We start from the raw sequence: 14,612 nt of genomic DNA on the forward strand, positions 1-14,612 counted from the left end.
GAACAGAATCTGGGCAGTCATGATCAGTTGCACCTGTGGAAGGAAGCTGCTGCACTATGAGCTTCTTTTGAGATTTACATCTCTTGGATGTTTTCTTGTAGTCAGAACTCTGACTTTTACTCTCATCAAAATACTGAAGTTGATTTTGAGACCAGGGATATGTGAAAGTACAAGTTACTTTCAAAGGGAACAATAATAAGTTGTGCTAAGCAAAATTTGAAAAATATTTTTGCAAACCTGTGTTTTTCAATCAAAAACTGGATTCATGTTTTTATTCTGAACTGCCCAAATCAGCAAGAATGTGGGAAGTGATGCATAACTGGACAACACTGATTCATGTCCTACACGTTAGCTGCTCAGGAAGCCTGAAGCTTAATGTCAAATGTGTGGGTGAAGCAGTTAACCAGAGCAAAATAAATTGTTCTACTTACACAGTGGTGAATAGGGGTATTATCTTGGGGAATGTCTGCTTCGGTGACTTACTGTTCTGTACAGCACTTGTTACTTGGGACTGAACCATGAATCCAAGCTATTAGGATCCAAGATCAAGGTCAAACGTTCACTCTCATTTCTGTTCTCTGGTCTGTTTTTTAGAAATGCTTTCAAAATGATTGCAAAAATAATGTGGATGTTGTTTCTAGTTACAAAGTTGGTAAAATGTGTATATCTTCTACGATTGCAGAGCTGTTTCTTGTGATCATCTCATTAAATATACATAACAAGTATACAGTTTCAAGGGGATAAATGTTATTTCCTTATCTGTGAGATTAGATCATAAGTTATAAAAAAGAGCAAATACATACATCTTCTGCTAGGACCAAAGCGTGTCTTCAGCCTAGGACTTGGTATTTTACACCATTTTAAAGCATTCTGTGTGTCTGATGCCCAGAGTTCTTTTTTATATATGATATTTTGTGTTGCAAGCCGAGGATCGTCTGTTTTCAGTCTCAAAAACTCTTTTAAAAAGTGAGCTAATTAATCATTTTCAAATCAGGGAAATTGTGGAGACCAATGATGTTAGAACTAGGTGCAGAACTTACTTGGAAGACTGCCCTCCAATTTATTTATTGTTATATTTTTGAAGATGAGAGCTATTCTGTGCATATGTGATTTATACTTTTCTTCCTTACTCTAATTAGTCTTTAATGGCTGTTTCCTAATTTCTTATCTATTTGAGTAATGTTTTGCTGTTGTAAGATCCAAAGAAATGAAAGCTGTGTTAATTTTCTTAAGACATGCATTATGACTTTAATTTATGATTTAAAATGTACTTCCATATTTTACTCCAGATAGTTGCTTTAGAAACACAGGAATAAGAGTCTGTATTTATATTCTTAATAACTTGAGTTACAAGGTGAAAAAAAAATTAATTTTAACACTTCTTAATGGTCAGATATAATTATCTGTAATGTTCCCCCACCCCCCAGGGATAAGTAGTAACAACAAAAGTAATGGTTGCTACTCTTCCAAGGACAGTAGTAACCAAAAAACTGGAAATTTTTGGGGAAAGTGGCTCTGTCAGGACTGGTTTGCCCTAAAGCTGTGGGAACTGAATCTTCGGTGCAGTATATCATTTCACTTGAGTCATTGGAAAGAGCTTCTGATACATCTCCTGATACAGTTGCCATCAGTATCTTGAATGACAACCTGTGGTTGTAAAACCAGCACGCTTGCAGGTTTGACCTTTGTTTTTGAGTGGAGGAATGGATTAGGTAGGAAAAATTTCCAACTCTATCTATAGAAGATATCCCCTGCAGTCCTGTTTATTCTCCCCTGACAAGAAATCAGGATCCTTGTGTAGTGTGAACCTGATTTGCTGGGAAATCAAACTAGTTTTTGGGAGGCTGAAGCATCTCCTGTGACAGACGTACTGTGTGCTACACGTGAGGCTCATCAGAAGTACTAGAGAAATGCATGTTTGTAAATAACATTTAAGAAGTCTCTGCATAATAATTCTGTCTGTTATTGTAGCATGCATACATATAAATCATACATAATTTTGCATCAGAATTGAGGTGTCATGAAGCATGTGAGGGTCTTCTTTGACTTAGAAACCTTCATGAGAGTGTTTCCAGCAAATGTAGTACTTAATCTCCAATACTGGTAGAGAGTATTTTGAATTAAGTTTGTAAGTTAAAATTTTGGAAGCAAGATTGCTTTTCCAGATGATGTTAGTTACTTGATTACAATGAAATTTGGAGCATTTTTTTCTATGAGCTCCTAGTGTTCATACTTCTATTTGGATGTGTGATGCAGAAGATCCCGGTTGTGAGCTGGCAACACAATCCTCTAGTTTCATAGACCAAAGGCGTCAGTCCTAACTAAAAGGTGTGTGACCCTGGCATTACTTGTAGTTCCTCTGGTGCCTGTGACTGTTTTGATACAGCTGGTCCTTAGGACGGAAACCAAAACCCAGGGTGATGTTCCTGGTGATGTTCCTGTTTTACCTGTGTGTATTCAAGCTGTTCCCATCATGAGAGACAGAAGAACCAAAGGCTTTTTCAGCAAAAGTCCATTTCCCCAAGGACACACTCAGGAACCTGTTCTGTTCCTTGGTTTCAATTACATTTAATCCATATTTCCCCTCATTTCATAAATATTTCTAGGTCTCAGCTTCCCCATCTGTAAACAGCTTAGCGCTACGGAGCTTAACGTTTGTTAACGTCTGCTGCACAGTGTAGTCTTTTTACTATTTTACGTGACTTGAAACGTGACCAGTCCTCACTTCTGAAGTTTGCCAGTGACAGCAAATCAGGCAAAGAGGAGAGCAGTGGATGAGATCAGCAGGAGGTGGTCAGGTCGGAGGAACAGGCTGACAAGAGCTTTGGGAAAGCCATCAAGGACAAGTGCAAGGTTGTGCTTGTGGGAAGGAAGAGCTTCTTTAAGAGGAAGGATTTCCCTTCACTCCGTGCTTGTCAAACCACACCTAAAATACTGCACCCAGTGTTCTGTCCCCGGCTCACCCTGCCCTGATACAAGAAAGATGTGGATAAAGTGAAGCAAGCCAAGCACAAGGCTGCAATGATGATGGTAGGCTGTGATGCTGCTATGTGAGGAGCGGCTGGAGGGAGCTGTGGTTGTTCAGCCTGGGGAAGAGTGACTCTGGGAGGTCTTCCTGGCAGCTCACCCCCGACTGCAGGTTCAAAGCAGGATTGCAGACAGCGATCATAAATCTCAAATTATCAGACTTCTATCTAGGTACAAGAACAGTATTTTTCTCTAGGAGAAAGAAGGAGTTTTCAGAAAAATCTGCAAATGGAATCCTCGCTGTCTTCTTTTCCCTTTCTTCTGATGATGTATGGAGCAGGAATTCAGTCTAGGTTAAGAATGTTGTAAGTGATGTTCTCTAAGACAAGGAGAAAGAGAATACCAATCTTCAGCTGTGTTCTCAGAGTGTCCCTGTGGATTGATTCTTGTTCAGTGCTTGCTGCCATGCTGTTCTCTAGCTTTGAGCAGAATGCTGCTTGGTGTGAGAAAGGGTGGTGGGAGAAGTCAGCAGACAAGTGGATTTTGTTTGTGCTCTGAAAAATGTGCATCTGCAAATCTGACCATGTTTGCATTGTGGCTGGTAAGAAAATTTCCCTTGGCTGTTTCTGAGCCACAAATTAGGCTTTGTGTTTATACATATGGAAAAGTAAACACACAAAAATTAACCTTCCTCCTCCTGTGTTATTTTCTGTTCTTGCTGCTCTGTGCCTCCAAAACGCAGTTATATTGAGTATTGACAAGGACACAAAAGTATCACAGGCTTTCTCAGAGAAGTTACTTTGCAGCTTAGCTACACTAAGATTTCTTTTTTGAGTCAGGGTCCCTCAGAAATCAGTCTCCTAGTTTCATCTTTTCTGGTTTTTATTTTAAAAATGCTAGCTTGCTCCTTTTTTCTGCACTGTTAAGAATGAAGAATCTTAGTATCTCTGCAGTTACAATTCACTTTCCTTAAAGAAAATACATGTAGCCTTTACTGTTCTTAGGTTTTAGAATTGGAAATCTTGGCAGTGCGTGTCTCTGTCAAGTTCAGTGGATAGATGATAACTGTACCATTAGCTCTGACCACTGGGCTGCCTTATAGCTTTGGAGATGTTTGCTTTGGTCCTTCTGACTATTGCGTAAGTAATGACTTCTAGAAACTAGTTTTTATGGAGTAGAAATGCAGATGTTGATCGTTATTTGTGTCCTGGTAGCTGAAAACTGGTGTCTGTTGTTTATTGCACAATTAGAGGAAATTTTTGATGTGCAGCCTCATCTGAGAGACCTTCTAGTCCTGGAGGTAGGAAAGCTTATCAGGAATAATTTCAGCAGTGCCATGGGAGGGAAACTGAGTCACAGAGAGGAGTACTGCTTTCTTTTGTAGCCTTCAGACAGGTCTTATTTTCTTTGCTAAAATTGCCATTGTCTGTGTAAGCAGAATTTCAGTCTTACGTGCCAGGCCCCTGGTCTTCACTGTACAAGTGTTAGGGCTTCTACAATAGTTTCTGAGTGTTCGGTGTGGAGAGTTGAACTGAGAGCTTGTTAAGTTGGAGAGCTCCTTTCCTACTTTCAGTCTGTAAATATGAATGTTGCCTACTGCTCTTAATAGTGTGACAGGAGGGGGCCAAGTGAGAGTACCAGGAAGCAGACGGTGGAAGTGATGGTTAGTCTTTTGGCCAAAAAGGGTTGCCTGCCTTTGTCAAAGGATTGGGTGTATCTTGGTCTTATTCCTAGTATCTGCTGTCTGTTGGGTCACAAAGGGGAAAAAGATGAAAAGGAAACTGTCAGTAGGTCACCACTATGGTCCTCAACACCCACTCTTCACCAGAGCCTGGAGAAAGAAAGTAAGGAGTACTGAGTAGATGGGAAGCTGGAAGCTAGTGGGAAATCTTAACCTTTGGGTTAGTGAACTTCAGGAGGTTCTTTCTGCACTTGTGTTTCTGTGATTGCTGTGAAGCCTGGAAGTTGTTTATGTCATTAATTAATGGTAATTGTGTGTTTGAGGAATCAATTTTGAATGAGGAAAAAAAAAATTGTATATTGGTAAAATGTTTATTTTTTTTGTCATTTGCAGTATTTCAAGCCTGTTTTTAAGCTGTTCAAATTGATAGTTTTATAATGTAATACACATGAATGTAATAGCTCTTGTGTTTCATGTTTCATAGATTTTTTGTTTTCTATTTGCTACTTTGAAACATATTTTTGGTATTCTCATAGGTAAATTTCTTAAATGATCTTGTGTTAAACTGCGTGAAGTCTACTCAATGCTGGTGGTATTCTATCTGGTATATACTGTGAAGTTTGGGACCCAGTATGAGTGAGAAACTGGCAAACTGGAGCTAGGCCAGTGAGGGCTGCCATGGCTGGGGTATTGGAAAAGATCAGGAGATGCTGCAGCAGCAGAGTTTGTGTAGTTGTAAGAAGAAAGGACTAAGGCGGTTGAATTGCAGTCCTCTGCTCTCTCAGGAGGAGTTGTAATGAGGATGGAGCCAGACTTTGTTCAGAGGTGCACAACAAAAGAATGAGAGGCGATGGTCGCAGGCTGCTGCAAGAGTAATCCCAGCTGGATGTGATGGAAGAGTTCTTCCTGACATGCTTAGTGAGGTGCAGGGGCAAGAAATCTCCATCTTTTGGAGGGTTTTCAGAATTTGTGTGGAGATGAAAGCAACCTGATCTAATTTTATAAATACACCTGTCTTGAGTATAGGGGAGAAGTTTCAGTGGTCCCTCCCAACTTGATTTGATATTTGATTTCTGTGATTACCACTTAAACTTGTGTATCTGCACAGTTTGAGACTTCTGTTAGTGGTCACAACTGCTGGAATCAATAGGGAAAAAGTACTGCAGCAAACACATGCCACATGAGTTGTGTACTCCTGGCTGAAATGAATTGCCTGGCTTAATCTTGATTTAAATCCCTTTGATTTCAGTTAGCTCCCTGATCTCTCAACAGAAGAGTAAAAGATTTTTATGTATGGTGCTGTTGGAGAATGTTCCATGAACACTGGTGTGGTTATTTCTGGCACATAAAATTTGGATTATTTTATCTTTATGAGGAATATTACCAAAATTCACAGCACACAAGCTCTCTTTGCCACTGGAACATTTATCTCAGCATGTAAATGCATAGAAAAATCTGTGGAACTTGAATTAATGCAATGTATAAGTCAACTCATAAGGCGTTCTTAAGTAAGAAAGTACATCTTTCTTCTTGTGAATAACCACACTGTTCCTATCAGAGAAAGCAGGTCAGCGGTTAGGGCTCTAACACTGGGTCTGTGTCCTTCCTCTACACAATTCCTGTGTAATTTGAAGCATGTCACTGAGCTAGATCAAAACAGAAAACAAGTTGAAAGTTTCCACAGTTCTATATATGCTTATTGTAAGGGTTGCTTGTCGGGAAGAAGAGTATTTTTAAAATCACTGTTGAAGCAAGTTCCACATGTGTTTAAAAACTGACATCCTGTTTAAAATTGAAATAAATAAAAAAAAAAAAAGAGGGCTTTTACGCTGCCTTCCTAAAGATGCATTTGGCAGAGGTGCTGAGAGTAACTTCCAGAGCTTTGCCAACACGTTTCAGATTTGAAAATACGTGTTTCAGAGATGGTTGTAAAGAATGATCTATTCTTTAAAAGAATAAAGAAATAAAAGAATTAAGAAAAATACCCTTCTCTTCAAACCGTATTTTTCCCATATTTTGCCTGACTGTTTCAGGCAAAATGCATTCCAGAACTTTGTAAGTAGGAACAACCTTTAAGCTCTGTAGATAGAACATGCAATGAGAGAGGATTTTGGTGGCATGCTGTGTAGTATAAGCACTCAGTGGAGTATTTTGTATGTGACTGACATGTTGTGTATGTGCATGAATCCTTTCCTGGCTCCAAAGTTACTTGTTTTCATAGAGGGACTTGATTACCTACTAAGGCTGGGTTGCATTTTGAGGCAATCCTTTCAGCTGCTGCCACCTTTTCTGTACTTGGCAATTCATTTTGCTTCCATACTCTAATTCATCTAGCTTATTATTTCTCTACCATTCCTGAATTTCACTATCTCCTTCAACTTAACCTTTCCATAATTTGGCTACAGAGATTTTCCAAGCACTTGAGCTGTTTTGTGTGCAGAAACACTGACTCCTTGAGATAAACATCAATAGATGACTCAGGAGTAGGACAAAAACTTATGCTACCCTTATATGCTACCTTTCCACTTAGAGCAAAAATGGTTTGGGGGCGTTGTGTGCCAGTTTGTCCTTCTGGATGACATTGGAGTATTCTTATTAAATACCATTTGGAGGAAGGAAGGAAAATGTACGCTCCCTCTTAGTGTGTATTCAGGAGCAAAGTACAGGAGTGTTTTGTAGGTTTGTCTTTTCCAAAACAGCCATACTCCACTGGAGAAAAGAGAAGGTGTGCATGGGGGGTGCTCACAAGTGTTTCAGCTTTCTTCAGAAGAGGTGGGATTAGAATGGCTCAGGCAACATTTTTAAGATTAAAGCCCTTTCTCCCAACCCGAAGTTAAAAATTGTGATTTCTTATTCCCAAATGGAGAAAAGCATCATAAAAACTTCTGATCTTCCTAGGATTTTTCTCGCATTATCCTCAGGATGATTTTGAAGCAGAATGTGTACACCAAACAGACACCAACATAGCATGTTTTAATAATCTGTTTGTAATTGTCACAGTGGGAGCTGCAGAGTACCAAATAGTTTGAAAACTTCAACTTTATTCATCTGGCTTATTGAGGTCGCTGCACTTTCTGGCTCAAGTACTGAGAACTATGTACGTAAAAATTTGGACTAGATGTGTTCTGAAGCAAGAAGCCAGGCACATCTCCTCTCTTCCATCGTATTATTAGCTATAAGCCTGGCCAAATTGAAAAGGAGTGTCTGTATAGTTGGAAATGATATTCATGTAAAAAAATGTTCCCTTCATTTTTGCAGGGTTTTTCAGTCAGCTGAAGGCGTGGTGGATACACTGGGATGGACACAGAGGAATTCCCTCCCCCACCCCCAGAAGGTAACTCAAATAATTTTTGGTTTGCAAGTAATTTCCATTGTAACAATGCAGCTTTATTTTCAAATGTATTTTGAGAGGGTTTTTTTTTTTTTTTGCTCATTTGCCCCATATGAACTTGGAACTTTCTCGTGGAAATACTGAACTGTGCCCCACTGAAACATGAACTTCCAATCTGCTCTGTTTTGTTCTTGAATATTGCTTTCTGGTGTTGCAACAGCATAGCAGGAAGTAACTGGGAGACTGATTGGTCTTTACAGTCCCTATCTGCAAATAAACATTTTCTAAGGCAACTTAGTGTGGACCATATCATCACACCTTTGTCTTGTACTTCATTGACCCCAAGCCCTCCTGCATGTGGTGCCCTGTAGAGATCAAACGAGCAAAGCTTGTGGTGTGGAGAGGATGTTCAGGCCAGCATCTCAAACGTCTGGACAAGATTGGAGTCTGAATTGAGAGAGGAGTGAGCTGTTGGGGCATGTGTTACTTTCACAGGGCGTGTTACATCACAGCAATGTCTGCTGAGGGGCGTAGCTGAGGGACCACCTGATGCTGCAGTTCTCTAGCTCCAAGTCCTCAGCATGGTGCTCAGCCAGTGTGTGTCCTCATAGGAAGCAGAAGGGAAACATACATGGCTAAACCTCTCTGTGGTCAGAGTGTTGAAATTTATGGAAGATTGTTGTGTATGCTGGGCAATGGAGCCAGTTCAATAAAGTGTTCCTCTCGGTGCCCCTTGGCTGCTGTATGCCAGCAACTGTATGGCTGCTGGTACAGTTCAAATTTTGGATGAAACAAAGACAGGATTTATGGAGACACTTTATCACTGTCTACAACATTCTTTCTTGCTAAAAGAGACTATTGCCTGTAGCTATTTCTTCCCATTTGATTTCTTGTAAATGCATCTTTGAATAGTTTTTGATGTCTGTATATTTTAGATCTTGAAAAGATTTGTCTGGTTGGATGCTAAGAGACTTCTTAGGAGTAATATCATGTATGCTTGTCCTGATCTTGCTCTTCCCAGCGTTGTTATTTGTTGAGATATGATTATTTGGACCCGTCGTTGAACTCAGGATAGCCATTCTTATTTTGATAAAGTTGATAGTACAGAAAGTACTGTGTAGAAAGTGACTTTTGTAGTCTTCTCATAATTTCTGGTCTGTTTTTCATGTATGTATTTGTATGTATATAAAAATATATATTTCTTTTTACAACAATATATATTAGAAAGCATATATTAGCATATGTGTATTAGTAATAAGTGTTATTACTTAAAGGGCATTTTACTACTTGTTCATATAGCTGTATGAAAACTTTCAAATGTGAAGGGGAGTTTATCTTATTGTTGTTCAACTATAAATCTTCAGGAATTTAGAAATCATCGTCCTACGTTAAAATTGCTTTCTCTCTAGCTTAGGCAGTGCCATAGACAGAGGTCTATTACTAGATACTACCTAGGAAATAGAGAACGTGAGAAGCAGAGTTGTGAAATCAGCTTTTAATGGGTTAGTTATTGGACAGCATTGTTAACAGTTTTATTTATGCTTGAGATGTTGCTGAGGTTATTGCTGGCATAATGCTTTTCCTGTGCTCGTCCTAATCCGTGCTGCCAGGACTCTGAGTTTAACTCTGTTTTGTTTAGTGATGGTTACTGTGAAACTGTCTTTATCAGTTAATCCATCTCCAAAGAAATGTAGTGCTGTGGAGGAGGAGTCATCCATAAGGAATCAATATTTCCACTTGGGCAGGAGCTGCCAGTGTTTAAAGACAAGCAGTAATCATGGCAGCAGCTGTAACTTCATGTAGTATGTCAGTGTTGGGGCACTCTGACAAAAATCCAGGGTTACGTATTTCAGTATGATTCCAGAATTCAAAGCTCTTAATGACATGTAGAACTATGTGCATCACATGCTTGTTGCTCCTTAATATGCTGGCATGAAACCTATTAACATAAGATGATTCTCTGCTCAAGATGCTGCTCTGCATGATCTTGTGTCAGCGTGCGTTTTCCTTGTCATTTCAAAAGCTTTGTCAGAAATTATCAGAATTAAACTATTGTTTTATTTCACTTGTGATAATTCTTTTTAAAAGGTGTGTTTCCAGAGGGAATATCAGTGAATTTTAATCAGTGAATTGTAACAGTTACACTAAAATACACTTTAATTCAGTTTGTAGGTAGTTCTCACAACTCCTTTTGCAGATGGGAAGCAGGTGAGAGTTTTAGGGCCAAACACATACCAGAATTAAAGAAAGAAGAGATGTAGGTTTATATATATGGTTTATAACGGTCAGTGTTTTCATGGAATGCATAAGCACCAGCCACTCGTGGTGTCTGCTCAGAAATGAAGAGCAGCATCCTTCCATGCCTTCAGACAGTGGACAAATAGGTGAATTACCACAGCTTGTAGTGAGGATGAGACTCCCCTGGTGTGCTAATTACAGGACTCCTGCAACTGTACAAACCTTCATTGCTGCTGTACAAGTATTCTAAAATTCTGAACTGGGATGGCAGATCAAATCTCTTGCTATTTTCTTCGTAAGTTGAAAGTTGTGTAGTTTTTTTTTTTTTATTTTAAGGTGTTCAACTTTTACTATAAGTCCAAACTTTAGTCTTGTCAAGGTGGTTTTCTTTGTTTTTGGACAAATTACTTCCACAAGATTATTTGTATCAATCCTAGTGTTTAAATAGGATAAAAATAATGGTAAATCTGCATCTTTGCAAAAGGGACAGCTTAAGAATGTATATAAAAGCTATACAATTAAGTTTATGTTAAATGGCTTCAGCAATAATCATCTGAATCTCTATCTTGTTTGAGAAATGTGATGTAAAGTATTGTTAAGGTCAGTAATAGAGCTTCCTCTGCCACTGTTTGATTAAAAAAAAACCAAACAACTACATCTGATAGAAAAAGGAAAAAGGGATTAACCTTTATTTACTTCATTTATTATGCTTATGCAACATCTTTGCTTATAGCTGTTTGGACATTCCATTCGTGCACAGCTAAATTAGGCAGTGACAAGTTTGTGCTAGTTAATTCCCTTGCCTCAGAGCAAATTTAAGTACTTAGGAACTATTTAAGAAAGTCAGAAACACACCGTATGTAATCCTTCTTTCAAAATACATTACTCTAAAAAGATTTTTTTTTTCTAAGATTGATTTAAAAGCTCCCTTGTATTTTTCTTTGAATACATTTTTATTGAATATATATGTTAGCAGGGAGCGGGGGATGGCTGCAGAGGCTTCCTTGGTTACAAGAATTATCTGGAAAGTGCTTCAAAATTGGTATTTAACATAAAGAAATTTGATTATGACTGGAAGTTACAATTATGTTTTTAATTGACTGCTGTAATGGAGTGTAGTTATCCAAACCCATCTAGACAAAAAGGACTTGATGTGGACTGCAGACTCTGCAGCTAGGAGTGTAAAGCTTGCAATTCCCAGAGTCAGGAACTGCATTACACTGTAGATAAGTTGTCTTCATGCTGATAAAGTAATTTGAATTGGGTATTTAATGCTTGAAGGATGTTTGCTTATGGCAGAATTGCAGGGGTTGGAAGGGACCTTAAGAGACCATTGAGTCCAGCCCTCTGCTAAAGCAGGTACCCTGCAATAGGTCACACAGGTAGGAGTCCAGAAAGGTCCTGAATATCTCTGGGCAACCTGTTCTGTTCAACCAGAACTCTGTTATGGTACTCAGTGCTTATGCTATTAGCTTATTAGGAGATAACATCTCTGGCTGTTCATTTATTTACTTGAAAATCATCTTCTGATCTTGCAAGACCTTACTCTTTAGCAAGGATTTGATAAGTTTTGATCAGGGTTATTCCACAAGGGGAGGCATCTTTGTGTACTGCAGGATACCTGAGGAGCCTCTGCCTAAGGTAGGCAGGGTGGGGTGATAGGTGTCCAACAGGCTTCTGAGTCTGCTCTTTCTTGTCTGAACATGCTGCTTCTTTGCTCTTCTGATACATGGCAGTATCCCTCATACGATTTCTATTTGGAAACTGTTAGAAAATATGGGGTGTATTTCCTCACATTGAATATGCTTGTCAGTGATTCATTCCAGTAATCCAAAGTTGCCTTCCACAACAGCTCTGAGACCTAAACTCTGTTCTGTAATGAACTGAGTCTGCCAAAATGGGTTTATGTACAGTGATAAGACTTGCAGCATGGCTCCATTGCAGTACAGTTCTGGAATCAGGAAGGGACTTCCCATTTTGCTTCCTATTTATAGTTCTATATATAAATATATATTATTGTTATTAGAATGAAATAGTGAAAATTCACAATTCAATAAAAGGACATAATGAGAATAAATTTGACTGCATTGTCTCCATATTAATGCCAAATACTCTTTACCTGAGTGACAGTCATCCATAACTATACGTCATCTGGGAAAGATGAGGTGCTGCTAAGGCTCCTCAGCCTGTGGTGAAGGGCTGTTTTCTCACCTCTTGCTGACTGTTCCCAATACTGTGAGTAAAACCAGGTGGGAAGCTTTCATTTTGTTCTGCTGAAGGTTGGATATTTAAGATGTTCTTCAGCGGGATGTAATAAAGACATTTACTGATGTTCTTTAAGCTGAAAACAGGCTGACAGTATCTATAAGACTCCAAATGTAAAAGAATTTTATACAACTTTTTATGGAAATGGTCAGCTCTCTAGAGCTGCAAATGGGGTATTTCTTTATTCCCATTATGTCCAGACATAGAGCAGGGAGGCCAAGGACTTAAATCTGGATATCCTGTATATGATTGAGTGCTGCGATTGTGTCTTCCTGCTTTTTTTTGTGTGTTTGTTTGTCTGCCAGTGCCGGAACACTAAAATAGTCATAGTTCCTCTGTGCCTAACCAGGAAGTCTGTCTTAAATCTGAGAGCACTCTCCAGCAAGACAGAAGTAGAAACATCTATACTTTCATAAAAGTCCTCATATAAAAGTTCCCATTGGGTGACTGCGTTTGCTGGGAAAAAACAAACAAACAAACAAAAAAGCCATTTATTAGCTCTAGCAGGGAGCTGCTGAGTGGCTGCCATGTTTTGCTGTAGGGATGACTATTTCTCTGCTAGATGAACTGCCTTTTTTTTTTTCCCTGTATACTTCCTATATATATATATTTATATATATACATATGAGATTATTCAGTTAACTTTTTTCCTGTTAATGATGTAATTTATTTAGATTTTAGTTGTTTTAACAAGCTGATTTTGCAACTGAGATGGAAATCATGCAGTTAAATCAGACCTTTTGTCAAGAAAATCACTTGTACATTTTACAGTTCAGCTTATGGAAGCAAAGAACATTGGCGGAAATGTGCTTGTTTTCAGGCTAGAGTAGGATAAAAGATGTTACTCTGCGTGATTGGGGGATTGAAATAAGAACACTGCTCAAATTAAATAGAATCTACACAGGGAGTTGGTCTTAGGCTAAATGGCATTGTTTGTTAGATATCTATTTTCAACATACAGACAGTTACAAACGATGGTAAAAGGGGAGCCAAGATTTCAGAAGAATGAGAACAGAATATGAATTGTAGTTATGAATGGTCCCTTGTTTTTGAAGCTGGCAGTAACTTGCTGGTGTCTGACATCCCATTTATAATAGAACAATTTATTTATTTCTGAAGATCACGTTGCTCTCAGTAAATAAAGGAAAATGCACTGGTTAAGGTAAGCATCAATTATTTCATGTGACAATTCAGACAAGCTGTGCAACAAAGAGTAACAAGAGTGTCCCCATTGTGAAAATGCAGTTACGATGTCACATGTCACTCTTAATTATGTGTTTTTCTTCGAGCCAGGCATATTTGAGAGTTGGAGGAAAAGTGGAAAGAGATTAAACTTGTTACTGTTTTTAGCATCTACAAAGAAAACATAATTCTTTGGGATGCAATTCCGGTTTTTTAGTAATGTAAAATATTTGCTAGGTGTACTAGATTTGTATTTTTGTACTTTGTTAGACGGAAGGTTCTTCACTGTGATAGAACTGAGAGGTTAACTTTGATGTTTTGATAACATCTGTTTTTTTGTTTTTTTTTCCTGAATAATAATTTGTAGGGGTTGTTGCTGTTGTTTTTCTGTTCTCTCAGCTAGTTTGCAATGTGACTTTACTGCTTGACTTAACTTGCTCAGACATGTGTAGGACAGGGCCCAGATACACTGATTGGAAAGAGCAACTGTTGAAGAGATAAAGAGATTCAAAGGGATGCCACCAAAATTTAATCTTTGTTCTGGGGTAACTGATATTTTTTCCTTAAGAGATAAATTAAATGTAAAGGGGTTGGTGCTGATTTTTTTGAGTATTCTTGCAAGGAATATTTATGTAAATTATGAATTTTTAAAATTTTCAAACAGCGAGCCAACATACAAGTAGTGGATTATTGTTATTATTATTGCCTCTCTCACCTGTTTGTGGCTTGCATCTTGCACTAACTGGCCTAGATAAATTGCTGCCAAATAACGGAGGGATTTTTGTTTATTCCCATGTCACCAATCCTTGTAGATACTCACTAACCATGCCTAAAACCTCTGTACTGACTGCATTTCTAGAGTTTACATAGACAGAGTAACTTTTTAATACATCGTTGAAATTCTCTTATCTTGTGTGTAAGAGATAGTAAAAGCTTGTTTGCATTATG

The 14,612-nt window shown here is 38.5% G+C and overlaps 1 protein-coding gene across 5 annotated transcripts in view; it reads left to right on the forward strand.

Moving 5' to 3' along the window:
- ARHGEF10 (Rho guanine nucleotide exchange factor 10) overlaps positions 1-14,612 on the forward strand; it is a 111,275-nt gene that overhangs the window by 4,479 nt on the left and 92,184 nt on the right. For all 5 annotated transcript variants that reach the window (XM_042820502.1, XM_042820518.1, XM_042820535.1 and 2 more), the window contains exon 2: positions 7,907-7,982. In XM_042820502.1, the coding sequence (XP_042676436.1) occupies positions 7,946-7,982 (37 nt within the window). In that variant the 5' untranslated portion in view covers positions 7,907-7,945. The remainder of the gene's footprint in view (positions 1-7,906; positions 7,983-14,612) is intronic.

The sequence above is a fragment of the Centrocercus urophasianus genome, unplaced genomic scaffold, assembly GCF_019232065.1.
Source record: "Centrocercus urophasianus isolate 14NV4802_14NV808 unplaced genomic scaffold, USGS_Curo_1.0 seq_10, whole genome shotgun sequence".
In the NCBI taxonomy this organism is placed as follows: domain Eukaryota; kingdom Metazoa; phylum Chordata; class Aves; order Galliformes; family Phasianidae; genus Centrocercus; species Centrocercus urophasianus.